Source organism: Oncorhynchus tshawytscha, linkage group LG09 (genome assembly GCF_018296145.1).
Source record: "Oncorhynchus tshawytscha isolate Ot180627B linkage group LG09, Otsh_v2.0, whole genome shotgun sequence".
In the NCBI taxonomy this organism is placed as follows: domain Eukaryota; kingdom Metazoa; phylum Chordata; class Actinopteri; order Salmoniformes; family Salmonidae; genus Oncorhynchus; species Oncorhynchus tshawytscha.
In genome coordinates, this window is record NC_056437.1 from 21,776,299 (window position 1) to 21,803,398 (window position 27,100).

The 27,100-nt window shown below is 40.7% G+C and overlaps 3 protein-coding genes across 10 annotated transcripts in view; 1 reads left to right on the top strand and 2 right to left on the bottom strand.

The window, feature by feature from the left end:
• Positions 1-22,207, top strand: part of LOC112257560 (calcineurin B homologous protein 3) — a 43,654-nt gene extending 21,447 nt beyond the window's left edge. For 2 of the 5 annotated variants that reach the window (XR_002954600.2, XR_002954603.2), the window contains 8 exons: positions 1,100-1,239; positions 1,764-1,825; positions 1,919-2,026; positions 2,159-2,206; positions 3,040-3,113; positions 17,083-17,169; positions 20,070-20,284; positions 22,052-22,207. Coding sequence is in view for 1 of the 5 variants with exons in the window: in XM_024431220.2 (XP_024286988.1) it covers positions 1,100-1,239; positions 1,764-1,825; positions 1,919-2,026; positions 2,159-2,206; positions 3,040-3,117 (436 nt within the window). In the remaining 4 variants the exon portion in view is untranslated. Of the gene's footprint in view, positions 1-1,099; positions 1,240-1,763; positions 1,826-1,918; positions 2,027-2,158; positions 2,207-3,039; positions 4,770-17,082; positions 17,170-18,338; positions 18,425-20,069; positions 20,285-22,051 lie in introns of those variants that run through there. The other 3 variants (XR_002954602.2, XR_002954601.2, XM_024431220.2) reach the window with 3 other exon arrangements.
• On the bottom strand, positions 7,136-9,263 carry LOC112257559. Of its 2 annotated transcripts, none has more exons than XM_024431219.2 (3): positions 8,842-9,263; positions 8,078-8,226; positions 7,136-7,908 (listed from the first exon to the last, which is right to left on the bottom strand). In XM_024431219.2, exons 1-3 carry the CDS (start codon positions 8,897-8,899, stop codon positions 7,438-7,440), a joined length of 678 nt encoding a protein of 225 aa, XP_024286987.1. In that variant the 5' UTR covers positions 8,900-9,263; the 3' UTR covers positions 7,136-7,437. The 2 variants fall into 2 exon arrangements, with proteins under 2 accessions (XP_024286987.1, XP_024286986.1); XM_024431218.2 differs by having other exon boundaries at positions 7,136-7,911; positions 8,842-9,237.
• LOC112257558 (serine/threonine-protein kinase TAO3) lies at positions 17,680-24,462 on the bottom strand. Of its 3 annotated transcripts, none has more exons than XM_024431217.2 (8): positions 23,684-24,462; positions 22,359-22,660; positions 22,030-22,158; positions 21,542-21,745; positions 21,051-21,290; positions 20,623-20,835; positions 20,058-20,240; positions 17,680-19,965 (listed from the first exon to the last, which is right to left on the bottom strand). In XM_024431217.2, exons 2-8 carry the CDS (start codon positions 22,542-22,544, stop codon positions 19,804-19,806), a joined length of 1,317 nt encoding a protein of 438 aa, XP_024286985.1. In that variant the 5' UTR covers positions 22,545-22,660; positions 23,684-24,462; the 3' UTR covers positions 17,680-19,803. The 3 variants fall into 3 exon arrangements, with proteins under 3 accessions (XP_024286985.1, XP_024286984.1, XP_042182609.1); XM_024431216.2 differs by having other exon boundaries at positions 22,359-22,595; positions 23,684-24,461; XM_042326675.1 differs by having other exon boundaries at positions 22,359-24,462.
• Between the last annotated feature and the right edge of the window lie 2,638 nt (positions 24,463-27,100).

Genomic DNA, 27,100 nt, shown 5'->3' on the forward strand with positions numbered 1-27,100 from the left:
TTGCCAATTGCTGTGAGATGTTACCCCACTCTTCCACCCAAGGCACCTGCAAGTTCCCAGACTTTTCTGGGGGGAATGGGCCTAGCCCTCACCCTCCGATCCAACAGGTTCCAGATGTGCTCAGTGGGATTGAGATCCGGGCCATTCGCTGGCCATGGCAGAACACTGACATTCTTGTCTTGCAGGAAATCACACACAGAACGAGCAGTATGGCTGGTGGCATTGTCATGCTGGAGGGTCATGTCAGGATGAGCCTGCAGGAAGGGTATCACATGAGGGAGGAGGTTGTCTTACCTGTAATGCACACAGGCCTGCCTTACAACAGGCCTACAAGCCCACAGTCCAGCCTCTCTCAGCCTATTGCGGCAGTCTGAGCACTGATGGAGAGATTGTTCCTGGTGTAACTCGGGCAGTTGTTGTTGCAATTCTGTACCTGTCCCGCAGGTGTGCTGTTCAGATGTACCGATCCTGTGCAGATGTTGTTACACGTGGTCTGCCACTGCAAGGACGATCAGCTGTCCGTTCTGTCTCCCTGTAGCGCTGTCTTAGGCATCTCACAGTACGGACATTGACATTTATTGCTCTGGCCACATCTGCAGCATGCGTAAGGCACGTTCACGCAGATGAACAGGGACCCTGGGCACCTTTCTTTTGGTGTTTTTCAGAGTCAGTAGAAAGGCCTCTTTAGTGTCCTAAGTTTTCATAACTGTGACCTTAAGACACTAACAGCTTACAGACGGTAGGAAAATAACGACCGTTCCACAGGTGCATGTTCATGAATTGTTTATGGTTCATTGAACAAGCATGGGAAACAGTGTTTAAACCCTTTACAGTGCAGATCTGTGAAGTTATTTGGATTTTTACGAATTATCTTTGAAAGACAGGGTTCTGAAAAAGGGACGTTTTTTTGTTGTTGCTGAGTTTATAATCTATATGACAATAATACAAACTTAGCTAGCAATAGGCGGAGTCGAGCTACTACCATATTGCGTACAGTATCCATTTCAGTATCCATGATGTGCCTAGGATGTCATGCAGTGACCTCATCTGTCCACAAGATGGAGATATTTATGTTCCTTGCTTTTTCATACCTCTATAGAAACTTCCATCAGAATGGTGACGGGACGGTCGAGGAGATCAGCTTTGAGGAGTTCCTTGTGGTGATGTCCCACTTCAGACCTCCAGCACTGAACATGACAGAGGATCAGAGAGAGAAGGTCAGGAGGGAGAAACTCCGCTGTGAGTACCGTTATTAAAATGTTACAGTGTGGACTGGTGTTAAGATGGATGTTTTGCATTATAGTATAGTTTCACTACCAAATGTAACACTGCTGAAATTGATATAATAATATCTAAAAATGAAATGGATATAATAATTCTTTGTGCTTCTCTTTCGGGACACACAACCGGTGCCTAAATACATACCTGAATCACAAGCAATAACTACAGCAGACAGCACATGTGGATTCAGTTCCTTGTTAGTTCCTTATTAGCTTGTGTACTTTCTACAATGACATTCAGAACACTGTACACGGTTTGATGTGTACTATGGCTCGCTCTTTGACTGGAATCCAGAAAAGGAATCAATTATCTGTAAACGTTCTGCTGGGATAGCAGGTACGCATACAACAGATCTGTATCCCATATACAGCATTATTCAGCAAATGCTTGACAGTGATGCCTCATGACACATGCAGGTAAGCCTTTGGTAAGCAAATATTTGTAAAGAGTTTGTGTAAGATTTTCCTTGTTTTCTTTCCCAGTCCTGTTTAACATGCACGACACAGACAACGATGGAACAATCACTCTGGAGGAGTATCGACATGTAAGCCATTGCCCAGCCCTGTCTTTCAAATACTTTATCTGCCTATCACTATGTATTGTAACCATGACTGCCTTTCCTCTGAGTGTACTGTAGGTAGTGGAGGAGCTGCTGTCTCGGAGCGGAGCCCTGGGGAAGGAAACGGCTAAAGGAATAGCAGACGCTGCCATGCTGGAGGTGGCCAGTATTTCCATAGGTCACATGGTACGGCTACTTTTTTACAACATCTTGTGAATGTTTTTTTCCTCACTCTGAGTTTTAGATCTGGAATCAGTTGCTATATGACATCTGACTATTATACAAGTTTTTTTCAATATTCAATAATCTCATTCTCAGGAACCAGATGAGTTTTACGAGGGGATCACTTTTGAACATTTTCTAAAGGTTTGTCATAAAACATATTATTTTGTGTCTAATAATATTTTTATTTTTTGGGGTAAAAGTCATGGCTATAGTTTTATTTTTAAAAGGTTTTTATTATTAAATAAAGGAAGTATAGATTATTTAAGTGAGCTTCGCTGGAGAGCCCATTAAATCATCACTGTTCTTTTAAAGGCGTGATCTGCACTCCTTACATCCATTATTTTACTTTTAAATTAACGATATATGCCCATTGATTAATTAAGATTATAAACTGGGTGGTTGGAGCCCTGAATGCTGATTGGCTGACAACTGTTGTATATCAGACCATATAGCATGGGTATGACTGCTCTAATTACGTTGGTAACCAGTTTATAATAGCAATAATATACCACGGCTAAGGGCTGTATCCAGGCACTCTGCGTTATAACAGCCCTTAGCCGTGGTATATTGGTCATATACCACACCCCCAGGCCTTATTGCTTAATTATAACTTTTAAACGTCTCATGACCTTAGTTCAACTCTCACATCCCATTAGAACCCAAAATATAAGCTTGTTTTACACCATTGTTTGTAAACAAATACTGTATAGCATCAAAACGTGGTTAAAACTATCATTTTAATTTCTGGTGGATGGTCAGTCCTTGCATCTATAGCTCTGTCTTTGTAAATCTAAAGTGGTTACATTTCTCCAGCCCTATCTCTCTGCTGTTTGACAAGACTGCAGATTGGCCCTTTAACAAACTATAGCAGCACAATTGTTGTTCTTGTTATTAAAGTACACAATAGTTTAAGGTATTGTCAGAGTTTAGTAACTAAGTACTATACTGGTAGTAAAACAACATTTTCTTTTCAGATACTGAAAGATATTGAGATCGAGACGAAAATGAACATTCGCTTTTTGAATATGGACACGACGACCCTGTGCAAGTGAGGATCTTCCACTTTATTTTATTACTGTGATCCACAAGCACTCTTCTATGGTCTTTTTATTTAGTGGTCAGATAGGGCATACTTTACCTTCTCAGACCAACTATTACAAAGCTCTGTTTTAATAGTTTTGAGTGACGGTTTAAGCTTCTACTATCTATTAGCCTCTAACACACACTTTATGTTTTTACAAATTTATTGGATAAAAAAATATTTATGTGCAACTATGCAAATATACACAGATTAGCAGTAGGTATGTTATGAATTTAGCATGCCTGTATCTATCACTCCATATTTTATGCAAGAGTATTCACAATGCTCTAAATGCCATGAATCAATAATAGATTCAATAATAATGCAACAATCCAGTAATAACAATCTAATAAAGCGATAGCCAATTATGGAGCTCCATGATTGAAGTGAATGCAATTTACCTCCTAGTATATCTAGGGCACTGTGTGGAATAAGCTACAAACATTTGCACGCCTCTTCTATACTGTCATGCACACCTAAACTGTTTTGCTGCCACTGCCATCAGTTTGGAATCAAAACAGGTTAGAATTTTCATGTTCATTAAAAAGTCACTGACCAATAGAAACAAAGTACTTATTTCCAAAGTTTAACTGACCAGCCTAGCAGTATAGCATACTGCACATGTCCTGTGGCAAGACCCTCCTCATATTGAGATAGTAGTTTCAAGTAAAATGTGCGTTAGACTTGTGCAAATGTTTTAAGAATCAAGCCCACACAAACAAGCATTTGTTGACTGTTAGAAATGGAAACAATGATATGCAACTTGTCTGTGCTGCCCTGTAGAGACCAAAGAATGTGAAGTCTATCCCATTCCCACATTTAATCATCTCTATACTGCCTATTTTATTGTTTGGTTTGTGTTTGATGCCATTCCATTTGCTCCATTCCTGCCATTTATTATGAGTCGTCCTCCCCTCAGCAGCCTCCTGTGGACTAAATGGCATGCAGTCATTGAATTAATTTGGCCTTAAAATACATTTGATCTGCAACTGATTAAGTAGGCACCAGCAAATACTGCAGCCTGCCGATATCTTGATTGCATCTACAGATTTTAGCATGTCTTGGTGTTTAAATTTCCATGCACACTGTATATTTGTACTGTAAAATACAATATTTTCATTCCGATTTGGGATGTTACTGTAGCAAGGAATAATGTAAATGATGTGGCCTTCTCTTTTTATTGAGAACATTAAAATAGGAAACTGCTCACCAAAAGTTATGTACTGTAGGGATTGGGGTGTGTTTTAGTTTTGCTTTTAAGAAAATAATTGTATTATCAGACAGCCTTGGAGAGGGATCTATAATGACTTGAACTTGAATTTGCTTTGTGCTTAATCAAATCAAGTGGGGGCAGCACATAGCCTTGGGGCTAGAGGCGTGAGCCAGCAACCGGAGGGGGGTTCCGCTTTGGGCTGAATGTGTCAATGTTTTGTTCATTTGAAATCGACTGTTTTTCTGGAAGCTTTATATATATATATATATATATATATATATATATATATATATATATATATATATATATATATTAGTTGGACCTTGTTTGCAATTGACCAATAAAGTGATATTAATCATAGTGAATTTATGTAATTACCTTCTAAAAAAACTTTAAAGACATTCCCTGTATCTTTGGTGACTCTGTACTTTTTTAAACTTTCCACTTTGGGCTGAATGTGTCAATGTTTTGTTCATATGAGCAGAATTACTGTCTTAACTCACAAGCCACAGAAATCCCTAGTTTGAAATCAACTGTTTTTCTGGAAGCTATGCTGTGCCCTGCATTTATGTGGGCTAGCCCCCAAGCAATTTGAGTTCTGGCCGATGAGCTTCAGACCCTCGCCACACAGCGGCGCGAGAGAGTACTGATGTGGTGCTCAAATCAAATTTTATTTTCAGAATACAACACGCACACACTGGCAATCCTTACAGTGAAGTGCTTACGTACAAGCTCTTAACCAACAATTTAGTTTTAAAAAAATACCCCCCAAAGAGTAAGAGATAAGAATAACAAATAATTAAAGTGCAGCAGTAAATAACAATAGCGGGGCTACATTATATACAGGGGTACCAGTACAGAGTCAATGTGCGGGGACACCGGTATTGAGGTAATATGTACATGTAGGTAGAGTTATTAAAGTAATTATGCATAGATAATAACAGAGAGTAGCAGCAGCGTAGAAGGGGGGGCAATGCAAATAGTCTGGGTAGCTGTTCAGGAGACTTATGGCTTGGGGGTAGAAGTTGGTTAGAAGCCTCTTGGACCTAGACTTGGAGCTCTGGTACAGTTTGCCATGTGGTAGCAGAGAGAACAGTATATGACTAGGGTGGCTCGAGACTTTGAAAATGTTTAAGGCTTTCCTCTGACACCGCCTGGTATAGAGGTCCTGGATGGCAGGAAGCTTGGCCCCGGTGATGTGCTGGGCCGTACGCACTACCCTCTGTAGTGCCTTGTGGTCGGAGGCCGAGCAGTTGCCATACCAGGCAGTGGTGCAACCCGTCAGGATGTGGTAAAAATGTACCCCGGTAGGCTGTCATTGTAAATAAGAATTTGTTTTTCACTGACTTGCCTAGTTAAATAAAGGTTACTTTTTAGCCAGTTTATTTATTTTTTTTAAATGTATGTAAAAGTACTGGTGAATCTCTAACTTCACCAGACCTCATATTTCCCCACAGACCTCAGTTATGGCATTACTCCCTCTGTCATAGTGTATATGCTGCGGTGAGGAGGCCCCCCCTTACCTTTCCTTACCCCAAACATGGCAAACAGACCTCACTGCCCATCTGATGTGTTTTCTATTCATCTCAGGTTTTTCTCTCAGGTAACCTACATACTGATCAAATGTTATTTTATTTTATTGTAAATGTGGTGGATTAGCACAGTTGCCTGTAATTTGATTTCACTTGTAGTTTTCATTACAATATGGTTAACATGAAATATTTACATAATTAACTGCCAAAGTAGCATGTTATTGTAGAGTTCCTGGTACTCCCATAAAGTGTGCTCAATTTATCTGAAGGGAGTTTTTTTCTGTTTGTCCCTCATGGGCAGACAGACTTTTAGCTGATTATAGCAGCTTTTATCATCCTCCCATTTTTCATGTGTGTGTGTGTGTGTGTGTGTGTGTGTGTGTGTGTGTGTGTATGTATGTGACCTTTCACATTTTCATGGATATAGAAAATAACATGATAAAGAGAAAGCCAGTTAGTGCTTTGGTTCACCTGAAGACTTATGATTATCAAGTCTGTTTCAATCACAAAGGGAATCTGTGTCAATGACCTTTCATTCCAGTAAATGTTTGATGGTTTCAGTTGTTGCCCAGACTTACCCCATTGTCTCTTGGTTTTAAATAATGTTCTGGGTTGAAACCGGGAACTTGATTCATGACCTAGAGTGTATCCCTCCTCAATTTCCAGTCTTGCATGAGCTTGTGATCTAAGGAAAGCTTAGAATATTTCTGATGGCATTTGTCTGTTGCTTATTTGGATAGTATATCTACAGATGTGCACACTATTACAAACTATCAGTTACATTCATTGTGTCAACTGCAAAACGTTTACTTACTACCTTTTTCCTCCCAAGCAACGCTCATGCAACATACTTGGTTGTAATTGACATTTGATAAAATAAACTGACAGTCTATTGATAGTTTTTTATGGAATGTAAAATCATGAAACGCTTGAATTTGGTCCCAGTACAGGTCTGCCTTATAGGGAGTGATGAAGAGAACCATTACATCTATGTGAACGCATCACCCCAGAACACACACACAATCTGACCCATACACACCCACACCTTGTGACTGGCCAGACAGAAGCCCGCCACTTTCACAAAATCTTTCCTATCCGATGCTGTTTAGTCTTCAAGACGTGTCACTGTGAGATGAGATCACAGACTGTGTCTCAATTGCTTCCTGGCATATCTCATGTTGGGACCACTGTGTGGAAGTTCTGCAGTCTAAGGCTAACGTCATAGACTTCACTTGAGCACAGGCTGCGAGAATACTTATTTTTAATTTGCTCACAAAACTTAAAATGGACAAAACTATCAAAGTGACTCAGATTTGACAAAAGACATTCATTTTAAAATCTCACAGTAGTCTAGAGAGAAAACTGCAGGGCAATTTTAACACACAAGATAAGTTAATTCATTCTCAACACAAACAAAATATATTTAAGTTATTCAAAGTCGAACATTTTTGCGGACAGTTTTTTTTTCAGTGGCAGCAATAAGCTTCCGTAACTTCTGAACACGTGTACTAATAAATAATAAATAAAATATAATAGAAAGTCGGCCTCAGAACAGTGCATTTGTGTATGCAAATGTCCTACTTTTGCACATTTGGTTCTTTATGGTCCTTAGTTCATGTCTGATCTGTGACAGGAGCTCCTTGAAATTCTTCAGAACCACACAACCATAGACCTTCTGTTGGAACACGTTTTGGGAGGGGTGTATTGACGTCGGTCCGTCTACAGGTTCAAGTGGGATGGGCAGGTTTGGAAAGAGGGTTTGGTAAATGCACTTTATTTGGTTGGCCAGACCACTAGTGCGGTACTGGGCAGTGGTGAGGTTGTTTAGTAGGGGGCTGGAGGGTGGCTGTAAGTCCCTCTGTTGCTCAGTGACTCTCTTCAGGTGTGGTAGGAAAGCCTTACAGTGGGAGTAGATGCTCAGCATCCGCTCTGAGGGGTCCAGGCCAGAGATGTTTGGGTTAGGAACAATGTTGATTGGCATTTGGCAGAACAGCTCTGACAGGTCTCCTTGACTGGCCTTCTGGAGATCAGGAAGTTGTTGGAAGCACAAGTATAATGCGTTATGATTTGTCAACAATGTAGCTTTTAAAGCAGTTTTACATTTCCCATTAGACTGTGGACAATGTATGCATGTTACACTAGGCTATAATTCTGGATAAATGTTATGGCATTGATTTTCTACTTACATATATTTTTAAGAGGTCCACAGATTCCATATGTATGAGTCTGGTTAGCTTGGAACTTCTTTGTATGTGACTCTCACATTGTTGGTTTCTACATGCTATTCCAGCATTCATTGAATCAATGGCAGCCACCAGTAACAGGGAGAGCAATGCTGAGGAGCAAGATATAACACAATTTGAAATCTACGTCTGCATTGCTTTGCTCTTTGGGGTTTTAGGCTGGGTTTCTGTTTAAGCATTTTGTGACAACTTAGATAAATAGATGTGATTTGACGCCAACACCTCTCACAGACACTTAATCATGCTACCTTAGCAGTGTTACATGAAAATCTAAATTAGAAGTATGAAGTTCTGAAATAGATATGTTGTGATAAGTAGCTGTGGTAACGGTTACAATATGTCAAATGTATACATGAGCAAAGGACCCAAAAGTTGAGTGTACATATACAGATGTAAGATCTTAATTTGATCGCTTTTTTGTTGCTGAGAATTTGTTTCAACCCCTGTTGTATCAAACTGGCTCAAATTGAAGACCCTACATCTGTACTAAGCTTGCACCTGTGCACTGAGTACAGTCATTCATACACAAAAACAAAAATCAATATGCAATTATGTGCACAGCATCATACATTCAAAGTCTGCTCATTGATGTTCTATAAATACTGAAGACGTTACAGCAAAGTAAAGTATAGTATGCAGATGGTTTCATTTACAATTGGAGAATATGAAATATAGTTATCTTGGTTGTATAATGTAATTGTACTTACTTCTTGCTGCTTGTGATATGGACAGCTGAGGATACATATTCTTTACATGACCACTCATCTCTCATACAGTGACATAGGCCAAGTGTCAGACACAAACTAGTCATGATCACTCCCCTGAAAAACCTTTTAAAAGACTGAAACCACACATTTGTCATTGGAGGAAATGACGTGCTCGGCTCTTTCTTTGTGAAGCAACCCAATTTCCTCAGAATTTCTTTTTTCAGACATTTAATTATTTTCTCTGATGTCAAATCTAAATGAATACCAGATCTATCTACAACAAATATGCATTGCAGGTGTATTCAGTTGTGTATATTGAGCACATACATTTACAAACAGCATAACTGTCAATGGATTATACTACTTGAGGTACTGTAAATGCTGAGTTACCTATGCATATGTGAGGTTGTTTGTCATTTGTTTTATATCAGTCACAAAAGGTCAACCCACTATGACACAATTCATTGTAGATAGTACTGTCGCCACCTAGAGTAAGTGGTTGTGAGGTTTTACAGTAAATTGATGCATGCAGTGTTGCAATCTGAGTTTGGGTATCATACAATGATACATTGTTGTTTACCTTGTAGTTACACACAGAATGTGCATGGAGTATCGAAAATACTGTAAAGCTGTGCTCTTGTCAATAGAGGAAACAAAACAGAGTGAGCGCACAGTGGTTGCTTACGTCAGTTAAGACCATTTTCAGGTTCATGAGAAACCCTTGCATGTGGCCTTACGGGAAGCTGTCAACGCACAGGAAGAGTTTCTCAACAGGAGACTTTCACCAGTGCGTAAAAGACAGAGTAAAGAATGGGTCAGAGTCACCAAATTAGGCCATGAGACAACATTACCACATCTTGATTGTTAGAGGAGCCCGGGGTTGGTTATCACAGTGCTTATTACTCAAAATCTAGGAGGGGTATTTGGTATTAATTAGGATCCCAATTAGCTGCTGCAAAAGCATCAGATACTCTTCCTGGGGTCCACATGAAACAATACATAGTACAGAACATTATTAGTGGAGGACTGAAATACATACATTTAAAATGTCACACACAACTTATATATCAGTACAAACAGTGCATTCGGAAAGTATTCAGACCCCTTGACCCTTACAGCCTTATTCTAAATGGATTAAATTGTTTTTTTCCCCTCATCAATCTACACACAATACCCCAAAACGACAAGGCAAAAACAGGTTTTTAGAATTATTTGCAAATGTATAAAAAAATAGAAATACCTTAAGTATTCAGACCCTTTGCTATGAGACTCAAAATTGAGCTCATATGCATCCTGTTTCCATTGATCATCCTTGAGATGTTTCTACAACTTGGTTGGAGTCCACCTGTGGTAAATTCAATTGATTGGACATGATTTGGAAAGGCACACACCTGTCTGTAATAAGATCCCACAGTTGACAGTGCATGTCAGAGCAAAAACCAAGCCATGAGGTCGAAGGAATTGTCCATTGAGCTCTGAGACAGGATTGTGTCGAGGCACAGATCTGGGGAAAGGTATCAAAACATTTCTGCAGCATTGAAGGTTCCCAAGAACACAGTGGCCTCCATCATTCTTAAATCGAAGAAGTTTGGAACCACCAAGATTCTTCCTAGATCTGTCCGCCCGGCCAAACTGAGTGCAATCTGGGGAGTGCCATGGTCAGGGAGGTAACCCAGAACCCAATGGTGACTCCAGAGTTCCTCTATGGAGATGGGAGAAGCTTCCAGAAAGACAACCGTCTCTGTAGCACTCCACCAATCAGGCCTTTATGGATGACTGCCCAGACGGAAGCCACTCCTCAGTAAAAGGCACATGACAGCCAGCTTGGAGTTTGTCAAAAGGCACCTAAAGAACTCTCAGGCCATGAGAAACCAGATTATCTGGTCTGATCAACCAAGACTGAACTATTTTGGCCTGGATACCAAGCGTCAAACCTGGATACCAAGCGTCAAGTCTGGAGGAAACCTGGCACCATCCCTACGATGAAGCTTGGTGATGGCAGCATCATGCAGTGGGGATGTTTTTCAGCAGCAGGGACTGAGAGACTAGTCAGGATCGAGGGAAAGATGAATGGAGCAAAGTACAGAGAGATCCCTGATGAAAACCTTCTCCAGAGCGCTCAGGACCTCAGACCGGGGTGAAGGTTCACCTTCCCAACAGGACAATGACCCTAAGCACACAGCCAAAACAACGCAGGAGTGGCTTCGGGACAAATCTCTGAATGTCCTTGAGTGGCCCAGCCAGAGTCCGGACTTGAACCTGATCGGACATCTCTGGGGAGACCAGAAAATAGCTGTGCAGTGACACTCCCCATTCAACCTGACAGAGCTTGAGAGGATCTGCAGAGTAGAATGGGAGAAACTCCCCAAATACCGGTGTGCCAAGCTTGTAGCGTCATACCCAAGAAGACTCGATGCTGTAATCGCTGCCAAAGGTGTTTAAACAAAGTACTGAGTAAAGGGTCTGAATACTGATTAGAAATACTATTTTCCTTTTTGCGTTATCATTATGGGGTGGATTGAGGGAATTATTTTTTTTTAAAATCCATTTTAGAATAAGGCTGTAACATAACAATGTGGGAAAAGTCAAGTGGTTTGAATACATTCCAAATGCACTGCAGGTATATTATGGGACTATCCATAAACAATTACTATTATTGAAAGAGTAAAGGGAGTGCTTTATTGAAAACCTATTTGTGAGTTCCTAGGTCAATCCATGTGTTTAAGCATCATAGCATCATAATTAGCATTGGGGGTGTGGTTGAGGGATAGTTGTCACATTGATGTTGGGATTGCATGTCACAATCTGACAACCATCCCCATTGTAACAAAGTACCAAGTAAGCTAAATGACGTTGAAAAGACTCCTAGTATATTTATTTTAGTGTACATTGAAAAGACATCTATGTTTCAAATGCTTGGACAGCACAGTACAGTCCAGTAGTTGAATTCAGTAGAGTACAGTATAGACCAAAGTATAGTACAGTTGAGTTTATTCAGTAGAGTACAGAAGGATACAATACAGTACATTATACTGAACTCTACTGTATTGTATCCTACTTTGCTGTACAGAACTATACTTTAATTTTAGTGTCTTTACTGTGTTGTACTGAATACACTACTTTTATTTTCTTTACTGTATAGAACTGAATACACTACTTTTATTTTCTTTAATGTACTCAACAGTATTATACTGAATACATAATTTTTTCTTTACTGTGCTCTACTGTATTCTGTGCTGTCCGAACTTGTGAAACATAAACATCTATGATTGGTTCCGGTCTGGACCTGCTTGTCAAAACTGTGTTTCCACATAATTTCAACAACAAAAAATACAGTGTGGTGGTGTTGAACCAACGTGGGAAAAGTCGTCAATGTAGTATTTTTTTCACTCAACTTTTAACCTAAATGCAAAAACACAGTGATCTTTTTTGTAGATTTCATATTGAATTCACATTAGTTGACAACTCAACCAAATCTAAATCAAAACTAGATGTTGAACTGTTCTCTGTTCCCAATGGGCAGTGACTTAACAGGAACCAGGATTGAGATGGGGCCCCTTTTTATCCTCATAGAGTATCTTATTTCAACATGGAGTTATGAGCCATAAATATTAATAAATAAATAGTTTTGTAAGCTATACTGGTGCTGAAAAATACACAAAGTGACAACTAATCCCTGTCTCCTCTACCTGTAGTGTCGGTCTCTTTCCCCTTCACCAAACCAAGCCACACCTCGAAGGCTGTTGAAACCTACAAAAGTTTATTTTGTCAGGAAACTCCTTATAGGTAAATCTATTTCAGAGAGGCCCTTTTTTCATCAGATGAGGATTGTCCAATTACTTATCAGATTGTTCTTTATAGCCAATAAAAAAAGCATGCTTCTCCATTTTCAACCACAATCCCCAAATATTTCAATGAACCAACCATGACCCAAACAATTATGAATTTTCAGTGATGACATTTGTGAAATGAATCACCAAAGTGGGACATGTACTGAAAACAGTCATTTATTTTTGAGAGACATTTTGCTCACTGATGACATAATATAAGAATGATGCATGTTGCTTCATTTCTGCTTGACTCAGACTTTGAAGTCTGTGGGGTGTCATAATCACCTAGCAATGCCGTCAGGGGTACGCCAAATAAAATGTGGCTCACATTTTCAAACAGAGGGGGGGGAGTTCTCTCCTGAGTAGCCTCGTTTCACTGCCAAAAATTAAACCTAGTGTTCAGCGAAATAACAACACAATGTCAAATACAGGTAGCCTAGTTAAATAATTAACATCCAATCACGTTAACCGTTACTCTCTCGCGGGAATTCCACTAACGGTCCATATGTGGCCAAATGTAGCTGCTGCTCATTCCGTTTGCTTGAAAATTGATGAATGGATTAAAAAAAAGTAAGGCCCGCGTCCAAAGAGACACATACCAGCTCTACTACCAGTAGGTGTAGGTGTAGTACTCCTACTACCAGCAGTACTACACCTGCACCTGTCGACGACACAAGTTGTTCTGCTTCCACGAGCACATCCAATGCTAGCATCAGTAATTCTACATTTGTTGTTAGCCCAGCTAGCATGCACACTGACAGTTGTGAATCTAATGCAGCCGAAGAGCTACTTACTGCCCCCTTACCCGGGAAAGCACCGAACAACAGACAGAGTTGGACCATCGAAAGGTGCTTATATGATGAGAACTACATTGATTTGGGGTTCACTTACACTACCGTTCAAAAGTTTGGGGTCACTTATGAAGGTCCTTGTTTATGAAAGAAAAGCACTTTTTTTTGTCCATTTTAAAATAACAAAATTGATCAGAAACTAGCTATAGCTGGAAACGGCAGATTTTTTATGGAATATCTACATAGGCGTACAGAGGCCCATTTATCAGCAACCAGTACTCCTGTGTTCCAATGGCACGTTGTGTTAGCTAATCCAAGTTTATCACAGACAGAGATGCAAAGAAAAAGCCATATCTCAGACTGGCCAATAAAAAGAAAAGATTAAGATGGGCAAAAGAACACAGACACTGGACAGAGGAACTCCCGGAGTCGCCTCTTCACTGTTGACGTTGAGACTGGTGTTTTGCGGGTACTATTTAAGGAAGCTGCCATTTGAGGATTTGCGAGGCGTCTGTTTCTCAAACTAGACACTCTAATGTACTTGTCCTCTTGCTCAGTTGTGCACCGGGGCCTCCCACTCCTCTTTCTATTCTGGTTAGGGCCAGTTTGCGCTGTTCTGTGAAGGGAGTAGTACACAGTGTTGTATGAGATATTTCGTTTCTTGCAATTTCTCGCATCGAATAGCCTTCATTTCTCAGAACAAGAATAGACTGACGAGTTTCAGAAGATAGTTCTTTGTTTTGAGCCTGTAAAAAAAACAAATGCTGATGCTCCAGATCCTCAACTAGTTTAAAGAAGGACATTTTTATTGCTTCTTTAATCAGGACAACAGTTTTCAGCTGTGCTAACATAATTGCAAAAGGGTTTTCTAATAATCAATTAGCCTTTTTAAAATGATTAACTTGGATTAGCTAACACAACGTGGCATCGGAACACAGGAGTGATGGTTGCTGATAATGGGCCTATGTACACCTATGTAGATATTCCAGCTACAATAGTCATTTACAACATTAACATTGTCTACACTGTGTTTCTGATCAATTTGATGTTATTTTAATGGATAAAAAAATAGCTTTTCTTTCAAAAACAAGGACATTTCTAAATGACCCCAAACTTTTGAAAGGTAGTGTATATTTGGAGTAGTGCCTTTCCTCAGCCACGGTGTGTTATATGTGCAAAAGTACTATCTCACAAGTCGATGAAACCTTCACTCATGCGCAGACATATAGACGCAAAACATACCAATTTGAAAAATAAGCCACAGGATTTTTTTTTGCAATAATTAAGATTGCTTTTAAGTAGTAAGACATGTATAAAAGCAACATTAATACCATTAATGAGAAGGGGCTAGAAGCGTCTTATATGGTGAGTTACCGAGTGGCAAGGACAGGCAAGCCCCATACTATTGTGGAGGACTTAATTCTTCCTGCTGCCGCGGATATGGCTGGGACAATTCTGGAGGAACTATAGACAATGCCCTCATCAAACCACACTGCTTCACGATACATCAGTGACATGGCAGGAGATGTATTGAAACAATTACTGCTTCGCTTAAAAGCCAGTGAATTCTATGCGTTACAGCTGGATGAGTCAACAGACGTGGCGGGCCTGGCACAGCTCCTGGTATACGTCTGTTACGTTTATGGGGGGTCAATTAAGCAAACCACTTGAAACCAGGACAATAGGAGAGAATATTTTGGACAGCTTTGTGACATCAAATGGACTTTGGTGGTCAAGATGTGTCGGTATCTGTACTGATGGCACAAAAGCCATGACAGTGAGACATAGTGGAGTGGTAATGCGCGTGCAAGCAGTTGCTCCCGACGCCACTTGGGTACACTGTACATCCACAAGAGGCTCTTGCTGCCAAGGGAATGTCTGACAGCTTGAAAGACGTTTTCGACAATACAAGTGAAAATGGTTAACTGTGTTATTAAAGCAAGGCCCCTGAACTCTCATGTATTTTCTGCACTATGCAACTATACGGGCAACGACCATGTAATGCTTTTACAACATACAGAATCGCACTGGTTATCAAGGGGCAAAGTATTGACATGTTTTTTAGAATTGAGAGATGAGCTTAAAGTTTTTACTGACCATCATTTTCACTTGTCTGACCACCTGTATGATGACAAGTTCTCACACAACTGGCCTATCTGGGTGATGTTTTTTCTCACTCAATGATCTGAATTTAGGATTACAGGGATTCTCTGCAACTATATTCAATGTGCGGGACAAAATTGAGGCTATGATTAAGAAGTTGGAGCTCTTCTATCTGTGCATTAACAAGGACAACACACACGTCTTTCCAGCATTGTATGATTTTTTTGTGTTCGAATGAACTCAAGCTTACAAATGTGATATAGCGAAGCACCTGAATGAGTTGTTTGCGCAATAGACAGGTACTTTCCCGAAACGGATGACACAAACAACTGGTTTCGTTATACCTTTCATGCCCTGCCTCTAGTCCACTTACCAATATCTGAACAAGAGAGCCTCATCGAAATTGCAACAAGGGGTTCTGTGAAAATTGTAATTTAATCAGAAGCCACTGCCAGATTTCTGGATTGGTCTGCACTCAGAGTATCCTGCCTTGGCAAATCGCGCTGTTAAGACACAGATGCCCTTTGCAACCACGCACCTATGTGAGAGTGGATTCTCGGCCCTCACTAGCATGAAAACTAAACACAGGCACAGACTGTGTGTGGAAAATTGTTTAAAAATTTGATTTGATTTGAAATTATTTAAGACTGAGACTCTCCAATACAACCCAACATTGCAGAGTTACGTGCATCCTTTCAAGCACACCCTTCTCATTAACCTGGGATGAGTTATTCACAATTTTTGATGAACAAATAAGGTTTTATATGTAAGATGATTCAATAAAGAGCAAAATGATTGATTATTATTATTTGTGCCCGGGTCCTATAAGAGCTCTTTGTCACTTCCCACGAGCCAGGTTGTGACAAAAACTCACACTCATTGTTATGTTTAAATGTATCATATAGTATGTGTGTGGCAGGCTTACAATTATGGCAAAAAACAACATTTGAGAGTGCGCTGACCTTGACGCTAGAGGGGGTATGCAGCTGGAGGTTGAATGTTTGAAGGGGTACAGGACTATAAAAAGTTTGGGAACCACTGACCTACACCATTGCTTTTTAGGAACCAGGATTGAGATGTCATTTATAACATGACATCTCAATCCTGGTTCCTGTTAAGTCACTGCCTGCTGGGCACAGATGTCAGTTCAACATCTAGTTTTGATATATATTTGGTTGAGTTGTCAACTAATATGAATTCAATGTGAAACCTACGAAAAATATCACTGTCATTGTGTTTAGGTTTGGTGAAAAAAATACTACATTTCCTTACAATTGACAACTTTTTTCAAATCCAATCAGTTTTCCCCCATTGATTCAACATCATCACATTGAATTTTTGTTGTTGGAATGATGTGGAAACAATGTTGATTGAACCAGTTTTTGCCCAGTGTGTGTGTTACGTGAGAATGCATTTACTTATGTACACTCATTCCCTTGAATGATTATCATCCACATGTCCCCATTTCAACTCAGCAATATTTTTGGAGGTGAGCATTTTATTCTGATTTACATCAGCAGGGACTCTAGTTCTATCAGATGACTGACTGCTTGAGAAAAGTGAGGGGGAACTCATACGACCACATCCCTGTCAGCACAACTCAGGTAAGTGTAAAGTGCCTCCACCACATCTCCTCTACCCTTCATCCCAGGGTACTTTCCATTTGGCCAACGTTTAAAAGGCGGCTGCTGATACCACAGCCAGTCAACACTTTGAGGAACTTACAGTTGAATTATTGCCAGTGAATACAGACTTGAAGCCAGTGAGAATGTCCCTCCCCTACAGCCAGATCAAAAGAGATGCACAGTCTGCATGGTAAATGGTAGACCACAGGGCATCGAGGAAACACAGGAAGCACTGCCGTGTAACTTCCTTCACCAACATAACACACAGCACTGTGGGAACTATGGAGTGTCCCTTCTAGTGAACCTGACATGCTATTATTATTTTTTGTATTTCTTGTGACTCCTTACAGTATGCGGTTGTTCTGGTCAATAACACTTTGTCATGTCCGGGTGTATACTGTATATAACGCATATGGTAACAATACAGGAAAGAATCAAATAATTGCACATTCATGCACTGAAATCGGATGCAGGATGTTGATGCAGTCATCATGTTTCAAGAGAATCTCTTTTATTTTGTCTGTGCCACACAGGAAATGCTGCATGGCTTAGTTTAGGAAAGTCCCCTTTATTCTAGCTAAATACATATTTCTTTATAACTGAAGTCCACATAAACACTTTGGTTCATAACAGGTTTAAACCATTTTCAACCAACCCAGAGAAAATAGCATATGGATCTTAACCATTTGTCAACAAAAGTTACAATCTGAAAAACCTTCCTAACTCAAAATATTTTGCTTTCAAAGGAGTAATTTACAGCAAATCATTCCAAAAATGAGGCCTACTAAATAACTTTGACACTTGAATTCTTGCAAGCAGCCATAAGTCTGGGGGTATCAACAATGCCATACTGGGTTGTTCACATTGAAAATATTAGTTGTTTATTCATGTATTTTGAATTCCATAGTTCTCTTGCATTTATGTCAGATATTATACCATTCTCAATCTCACTTGCCCAGCCCACCACTATGAAGAGCATGATTTCCATCACATATCAATGTATAGGGAACAGGAGAGTTTGGAGGCAACTGTCAAAATACCAGGGTTGCATTCAAGAAATCTTTTGAAACTGTTCACCCTGGACACTTTGAAATAGTTTGTAACATCCATAGACAGACATTCAATCTGGTCTTCTGTCTGTGTCACAGGATCACAAAGGCTGATGGTGATAGTAGAAATCAAGTCACTGTAATGGACACATTGTGCAACCTTATGTGCAATAACAACCGTGAACACTGCAAAACATTGTACATCTGGTAGCTAAACAGCTATGACTTGAATGCAACCCAGAGCAAAGCAACCACCTGCCAGACATCTTTAAAAAATATGTATTTACAGTAATTTTGTGTTACCATTAAACTGTTTTTATACAATCTGATAAGTCTGCAGTGATTCGTTTTCAGTATGTTGATCTACTGTATTACCATGTCAGTTTTATTTGTGACAAAAAAAAAACATTCCCAATTATAATGTGAGGTTCCTTCATCAAGTAATCGACCAAATCTTCTGTATCTCCTAGTTAGGTACTCAAATACAAATATTTATATCAAAAGTTATACAGCACAATTCTCACCATTTCCTTTACAATACCTTTGATTAGTGAACATTAAATTATTCACAAATTGGAATGGAACAAACAATGGTGTTGGCCGTGCTAAACAAACATGAAAGAACGACAAATCAAAACCGCTTCATAGGCACAACTTAAATAAAGGCATTTGTGAAATTGTCATATCTAATATGGCGCTTATGTTCAGTATCAATAGGCATTAAAACAAAAATGCTATGACCACTTATTTACAAACGGCTAAAATCTCTTGACAGATTCATGCTTTACTTCACAACCTGAATGTGTCTTTAAAGTGCATGCAACAATAAGCAGTTTTACTGAGTTGAATCATTGTGATAAAATACACACCTTGATCAAACTGATGCCAATAAATCCTAAATACTGAACAATGGAACATAAATATCGTAATTGTTTAAAAAAGTGAAGGACTATATTCTTTAGCTCAATATGGAATTAAGTAAAAGCTCTCCATAAAACTGCGTACATACATCTGACACCGTCCCCATACCCTCTTTTTAGCTCACAGTATTCACATCCAGTATTATTCACATTCTCTGAGAAGAAAGATGAAGCAGCTAAACATCACGGTGTAGTCCGCAGCTCACATTCCACAATGCCCCTCCATGTGACATACGCATTAAGCATTATATGAACATGGTTAATACTTAAACATATCAAAGTGCTCATTTTTACTAAAATTTCCTGAATTTTATACCAAAAGGAGCTGTGACGGCATGGAGGAAAGAGTCTGTTCTTATTTTTGATAAGCATTAGTTTCTTGCTTTGTCTTGCTTTAGTCTTGTGTTTTGAATTCATCTTGTTTTATTTTCCCCCTTTTTTAAATTGCACAAAAGTAGTTCCCCTGGCACATGACAGCACTATGCTGTGATGTGGTATCTAAAAGACTAGAGAGAGAGAGAGAGAGAGTTATCCAGCATTGTCACTGTGGAGGTTGACGATGGTCAAGTCGACAGTGAAACCGTGCAAGCACGTGTCTACACCATACACCAGAAGCGAAGAGTCCTCCACACACACATCCATTTTCATCTGTCGTCCTCCTTGGGGAAGTCCAGTGATCCTAAGCTCCCAAACCCCAGCTTAGCGCTCTCTGCATCAAAAGCGTCCATCTCCCTCTCTTGCCGTTCAAACAGGTGCTTGATCCTTTCAGTGCGTTCCTTCTGAAGTGAGGCCAGCTCCTCTTCAATCTGAATCCACAATTGTTGAATATTAAACAATAAAATAAGTGAAGTGGTCAGTTTAAAGAGTCTGTGTTACTTATAAAATAATCAAAACATACCTTTTGTTCCAGGTGGGCCCTGCGTAAGGAGACTTCCTGCTCCAGCTTCTGCAGCTCCCGCTCGTGTTGGGCTTCTGTCTGGGCCTTGGTCTTGTTCTGGTAGGCATCCAGGAGCTCCATCTCCTGCTGCAGCTGCTGCTTCAATGCCTGGCACTCTCCTTGCTGCTCCTCCTCCAGACGCATCTGGAGGACCACAGAGACGAGAGCGAGAGGGGTTAAAAATACATGTAAGTAAAGTAGCCTTGCACGAGCTGGAACAACTCATAGGCGCAAAAGCTTATCTCCTGTTTCTGTAGCGTGAGGCAGCTTGATGTACAAATACACCACTGGGCAGGACACTAGTCTATCGCAGGGCCTTAACCCAATCCATCTCCTTAATGCTGAGTGACAAGCAGACTCATCAGGTCAAATTTTTTTGGTCCTTCGGTATGACTCGGCCGGGGATCGACCTTCCCATCTCAAGTCGGACATTCTAAACACAAGGCCACCGAGTTGGCAAAAAATGTAATGCATGTACCAGCAGAGATTGTGTGACTGTTTGGAGGTTCAGGGTAAGTCCCCTTACCGCTTGTGAGGCCATCATCTCGTTGATGCTCTGCTCGTACTGCTCGGCCAGCACGGCGAGCTTGCGTGTCTGCTCCTCCTTCAGTGACTTTAGGATGGCTTTGTGCTCACTCTTAGGAGAGACCTCAAGCTGATGGTTCCTCAGGGATTTGTACTGCTTGTTCTGCACCTTACACGTGTCCTGGAACTGTTTCTTGATCTGCATCTCCAACATCTCCAGAAGGACAAATGGAAAGAAAAATTGTAAGAAATATACAGTAAGAAACAATCATTTTGCCAGTTTTGGGTGCCGGCTGAGCTTCAGTCTGACCAGGGGTACAACTTTAACTAAAGGGTCTTTGCCTAGATGTACAGGCACACATTGATTTATCATTGGCTCTTACTAAACCAAATTTACAGTGCACCAGCTGCAGTATAGATTCTATGCACCTTGAGGTTCCGGGGCTGCTGTCTCTGCTCTAGGGCGTGCTTCCTGTGCAGCTCTCTCTGCCGCCGGCCGTTGTACTCCTCCTGGTTCTCCAACTCGGTCTGGTGCTGCAGGCGGATCAGCTCAACACGGAGCCTCTGCAGTGTCTGCAGCTGCCTGCGCTCCAGCTCCTGAGTGGACTCGTCCTGTCGGATCATCAGGGCCTGCTCCATCTCCTTCTGGGTCTTCTTCTTATTCAGCTCCTGGGATGGGACATATTCTTCATCTTTCCATTTCATTTTAAATATACAGTTCTTCAGATTTGTACAGTGCAAATTAGGCCATTTAACAAAAGAGGTTTGAGATTATTATTTTACCAGGAACTATGAGGCAAAGTTGAAGAAAGCAATCATACAACAGACTGATAAAGAAGGGATATAAAAGCACACATCTATCAGCATCATGGACCCAGCATGTTCCTGTTAGCTAACTAAATCTCAGAGAGCAACTGTACCTCTCTCATTTGCTCGTGTTCAAATTCGTGCCTCCTGACCAGTGTCCTGCGTTTCATGGCCCGGCAACTCCTGTCATAGACCAGCCTCTGCTGGTCAAGGAGATGGGCCTCATCATCAGCCTGTGAGCGCTGCACCGTCTCCTTGTGCCTGGACAGACGCTCCTGCTTCTCCTCCTTGGGTGTACTGGGGTCCTCATTCATCTCCTGCAACACCCAGACAAGAACCAGGGCTTAGTGGGTCATGGGGCGGCAGGGTAGCCTAGTGGTTCAAATCCCCGAGCTGACAAGGTACAAATCTGTCGTTCTGCCCCTGAACAGGCAGTTTACCCACTGTTCCTAGGCCATCATTGAAAATAAGAATTTGTTCTTAACTGACTTGCCTAGTTATAAAGGTAAAATTTTAAAATGTAATGGAGAAAATGAATGGAAAATGCAAACAATTTCACACAAACAAAGAGGAAACATTTGTTAATGATTCATACATTTACCTCTTTGATCTTCTCTTTACAGAGCCTGTACTCTCTCTTCTGGTTGTCTAAGAAGGTGGTCAGCTCCTTCTTTTGCTGGGCAATGATCTGTTGCTGGATCCTCTTCTCCTCTGCTGTAGCTGCCTTTAACTGTACGGGAACATATTAAATGTTCCAGAATTAAAGGTTTATCACCTCCCTTCGATGTTCTGTTTAAAATTCTGACATTATGCTGAAAGGGCAAAATTCTAAGGATGCTATCTAATCAAGGAGTTTGAACATATTCAGTTTACACCTAATTCATACCAATCAGGACCTACTGTCCTACCAGGCGACAGTACATCATTCACCTCTTTGTCTGTGTGAACGGCGTGCCGTTTGGCCAGTCTCTCGAGTTCTATGTAAGTGTTGTTGGCGTGGGTCTCCACTTCTTTCTGCAACCGGAGCCTAAGCTCATCCATCTCCGCCTTCAGCCTGTTCTCCAGGGCGATCAGCTGCTTCTGGTGCTGCCGCCGCATGCGCTTATAACCAGACATCTGCTCCCGCAGCTCAGAGTCCTGCTCATGCTCCTGGATCTACCTGGTGACCTGGACACAGGGGTCAGGGGTCGGAGGCCACAGAGAGAACGGTCAGGGGTGAAAAGCAAGAGGGCCTGTGAAGGAAGATGACTGTAAAATTAAAATGTACTGTATCGTTCAACATGGACGAGTATCCTAGTCATACTCAGTAATAGACCTTAAAATACAGTAGAACAATGTCCTTTGTGAATCTGAAACATAACTTAACATATTTTAGTCTTTGCAAGAATACCTTAAATGGAATAGAGTCCTCACAAGGACTATATACAGTACACCTAAAGCTAACTAGTATTTATTTGGTTCTATGTATTTGCTCTTACTCTAGAGAGTATTCTCTGAATTTCACCCTTGATGTTGTATAACTAAATTAATTCCAGAATATACCAAATATAATCTGCGTTCTAGTCCAACACATATAAACTTCAATCAATTATAACTAAAGATGGCCTCTATTACCACCTATCACAAATCCTGTCATAAATTTGACACATAAAACACAGAGGCAAAGGCACATGCACACACAATCGCACACCATTGTTAATTGGTGGACATTCCTGGGGATTATTAGCTACAGTATCTGTGGAGAGCATTTTCCAGGGCAGGAAATAATGCACACTGTTCCTCTTCACTGATTGATCATTGCTGCTTGGCTCAGATTTCATGCTAGTAACGTAGCACATGCATCATCAATTATGGTTGCTACATACATGAACATAAAGAGGGTGCCTTGAACGTCAATGTGGTGTTCCTCATGCTAATATATCTGTCACGTACATACTGTATATGTAGCCACAAATGGAGCGGTATGAGCCTGGTTTGCAGGCCTACTATTGAATGGTAAAGGTACAGCTTGTAAATAAATAACAAAAACACTTGAAATCATGACAAACCGATAGCGAAAGAGATTTGATAGAAATCCAAACGATTACACACATAAAAGCACAGGCATAGGGGGAAAACGGAGGCTTGAAAAAATGACACTTATTAACGGGATCCGGTTGCCATGACTACAGATGTGCAGCTGAAAGGACGGAGATCGAGAAACCCTCCCCCCCCTTGTTTCTTATGCAAACAGCGGGGAGAGGGAGCCTGCCTACCAAAGATGCTGATGATTTGATGGTGGCAAAGCATTCACAGATCTTGCAGTCGAGAGCCCGGCTCTTGTGAGAAGAAGTAGGCCGCAGCTCTGGCCTGGCGTCCCTGTGCACAGCCTCATCCCTCACGCAAGCATGGTCCTGCAGGGGGGGAGGAAAAGGAGAAGAGAGAGGGGGTGGGCGCTTCCCAGGCCCTCTGTGCTCGCTGTTGCTGCTGCTATCGCTGCCGTGTCTCCCAGCATCCAGCACACATCCTGCTTTAAATGCATCCTTCCCCTGCGTGGTCCCTCGCTACTGCCTGCAGCTCCTCGCTAGAAATGAACAGGGCATCGCAAAGTGATAGCGGGCCCCGCCAGGAAGGCAGCAGCTGAAGGCAGTCCTTGTCTCTGGCGTCTCCACTTCCTGAGGAGGAGGAACCAAATGGATCCGGTGGGAAAGGGTGAAATATACAACGCCTATAACATACAATCAGGGCAAAAAGAAGAGGAGGGAAATTATAAAGAGAGATTGTTGCATTCCTCCCGAACTCAAAATCAAATAAAAAGATTATGGGCAGTATTCCTTTTCTTGTATTCCCATGATGACATGAAATGTTAGGTGATCTGTGAAACAATGTAAATCAAACAGAGATCCATCCAAGGCATATTTCCCCTATGACGATACTAATCAGCTAGATATTTATTATATATTCCAATTCATTTTCAGTCAAAATACATTGTGCTCTTTCTTAGATGGTTGTTTCTAGTGCCTTCTATTGATCTCTCCAGCTCTTTCACGAGCCATCTTTCACACTCCCACTTTTTTTTTTAAAGAGACACTGCAATGTTTCACATACTTGATGGAAGCTGTACAACGATTATTTAAATTCATTATATGGTGTGGCTTCCTTAATTTAATAGAATGTTGTTGATTCTTGGTACAGATTTGTAAACATTTCTGAATAAACAACAAGGTCATTATAAAAGTCATTCAATAGTAGTATTGTAAAAACTACTTCAAACGAATACTAGTTCAAAGGACTGTCTATAGGTAATCTGCTGTACAGAACTTTATTACCCTTTACAATAACTTTCATGAATAAGCCATTATAAATGTTTATATGTGTTTTGTAAATTACTATGCATGCCATAATTTCTTCTGAATTGTAATTATGTTTATACATGCTTAAAATGTTTACAAATAATGGCATTGTAATTCATTAATAGGTACGCTGTTTGTAAATATGTATATTATTTGTTAAAGCTGCAATATGTAACCTTTTGGGCAACCTGACCAAATTCACATAGAAATTTGAGTTATACAGTGCATTCGGAAAGTATTCCGATTCCTTGACTTTTTCCACATTGTGTTATGTTAGCCTTATTCTCATCATTCTAGACACAATACGCTATAATGACAAACTAAAAACAACCATTTTTGGAAATTGTAGCAAATGTATTAAAAAAAAAGCAAATACCACATTTACAGAAGTATTCAGACCCTTTAGTCAGTACCTTGTTGAAGCACCCTTGGCAGCGAATACAGCCTCAAGTCTTCTTGGGTATGAGAGGGAGATTCTCCCATTCTACTCTGCAGATCCTCTCAACCTCTGTCAGGTTGGATGGGGAGCGTCACTGCACAGTTATTTTCAGGTCTCTCCAGAGATGTTAGATTGGGTTCAAGTCCAGGCACTGTCTGGGCAACTCAATGACATTCAGAGACTTGTCCCGAAGCCACTCCTGTGTTGTCTTGGCTATGTGCTTAGAGTTGTTGTCTGTTGGAAGGTGAACCTTCGCCCCACTCTGAGCTCCTGAGCTCTCTGGAGCAGGTTTTCATCAAGGAAATCTCTGTGCTTTGCTGCGTTCATCTTCCCCTCGATCCTGACTAGACGAGTCTGAATACTTATAAGGTACAGTGGCAAGAAAAAGTATGTGAACCCTTTGTAAATACCTGGATTTTGCCATAAATCGGTCATAAAATGTGTTCTGATCTTTATCTAGGTCACAACAATAGACCAACAGTCTGCTTAAAATAATAACACACAAACGTGTATTTTCTTCTGTTGAAGCCATTCTGTTGTTGATTTACTTCTGTGTTTTGGGTCGTTGTTCTGTTGCATCACCCAACTTCTGTTACACTTCAATTGGTGGACAGCCTACCATTCTCTTGCAAAATGTCTTGATAAACTTGGGAATTCATTTTTCTGTCGATGATAGCAAGCTGTCCAGCAAAGCAGCCCCAAACTATGATGCTCCATCCACCCTACTTTACAGTTGGGATGAGTTTTTGTGATCAGATGTGCAGCAATGTTTTTTTTGGACAGCAGTGGCTTCCTCTGTGGTGTCCTTCCATGAACAACATTCGTGTTTAGTGTTTTACGTATTGTAGACTCGTCAACAGAGATGTTGGCATGTTCCAGAGATTTCTATGTCTTTAGCTGACACGCCAGGATTCTTCTTAACCTCATTGAGCCTTCCCTAGGAGTGGCATTTTGAGCCTGTAATCAAACCCACAAATGCTGATGCTCCAGATACTCAACTAGTCTAAAGAAGGCCAGTGTCATTGCTTCTTTAAATCAGGACAACAGTTTTCAGCTGTTCTAACATAATTGCAACAGGGTTTTCTAATGATCAATTAGCCTTTTTAAAACGATTAACTTGGATTAGCTAACACAACGTGCCATTGGAACACAGGAGGGATGGTTGCTGATATTTGGCCTCTGTACGCCTATGTAGATATTCCATTAAAAAATCAGCTGTTTCCAGCTACAATAGTCATTTACAACATTAACAATGTCTACACTGTGTAGGGGTGTAGGGGTTGGTAATGTTCTCTAGTCGCATTGTGATTGGCTCAGTGTTCTGTCACTCATGGGGGCACTACATCACCGCAAAATCTACAGGGAGAGCTCCAAAATTCAAGCCCCTTGGGTGCTGCCATAGAGTTACATTAGAAATGCCCATCCATGAATGCTTAGTCATTGACCACAGATAAAATCACATATCTACAGTAGCTTTGATTGGACTGATCATGTCAACATCATACTTTCAAAATCTTAGCTAGCAAACTAGACAAGCAGTCATCATCATGAATCAAGTCAACAATCTACTTGCAAATCCTTTTCAGTCCTTGTCATATGAAGAGAAATTATAGATAAAACATGCCGGTGCTCATTGGCCATTGAGCATAAACATTACACAACAAGTTGGAAATCGCAAATTCAACGATGAGTGGTTTGGAAGGAATCAGTGGCTAACTCCAAGCATTGTAAAGCAATCACTAGCAGCACAATTCAGTGGAGTGGATGTGTGGTCCAAGTCTGAGTTTTAAGGGTCTCTTTTCCAAGCTTTAAAGGATAAACATTCAACATTGGCCATTCTGTCAATCCAGCATGACTTCTGCCACTTTCAAAGCAAACGGAAACTTGGAACTGGGAAATCT

What these genes read in the sequence shown, in the direction of transcription:
- LOC112257559 (XM_024431218.2), bottom strand. Translation starts at nt 8,899, where the DNA reads ATGAGTGGTCATGTAAAGAATATGTATCCTCAGCTGTCCATATCACAA. An exon ending in CATATCACAAGCAGCAAGAA is followed by an intron (nt 8,227 to 8,841) that starts GTAAGTACAATT and finishes CTTGCTCCTCAG; the next exon opens with CATTGCTCTCCCTGTTACTG. An exon ending in TGGACCTCTTAAAAATATAT is followed by an intron (nt 7,912 to 8,077) that starts GTAAGTAGAAAA and finishes CCTGATCTCCAG; the next exon opens with AAGGCCAGTCAAGGAGACCT.
- LOC112257558 (XM_024431217.2), bottom strand. Translation starts at nt 22,544, where the DNA reads ATGTCTGGTTATAAGCGCATGCGGCGGCAGCACCAGAAGCAGCTGATC. An exon ending in CCGTTCACACAGACAAAGAG is followed by an intron (nt 22,159 to 22,358) that starts GTGAATGATGTA and finishes GTTCCCGTACAG; the next exon opens with TTAAAGGCAGCTACAGCAGA. An exon ending in AGATGATGGCCTCACAAGCG is followed by an intron (nt 20,241 to 20,622) that starts GTAAGGGGACTT and finishes GTGGTCCTCCAG; the next exon opens with ATGCGTCTGGAGGAGGAGCA.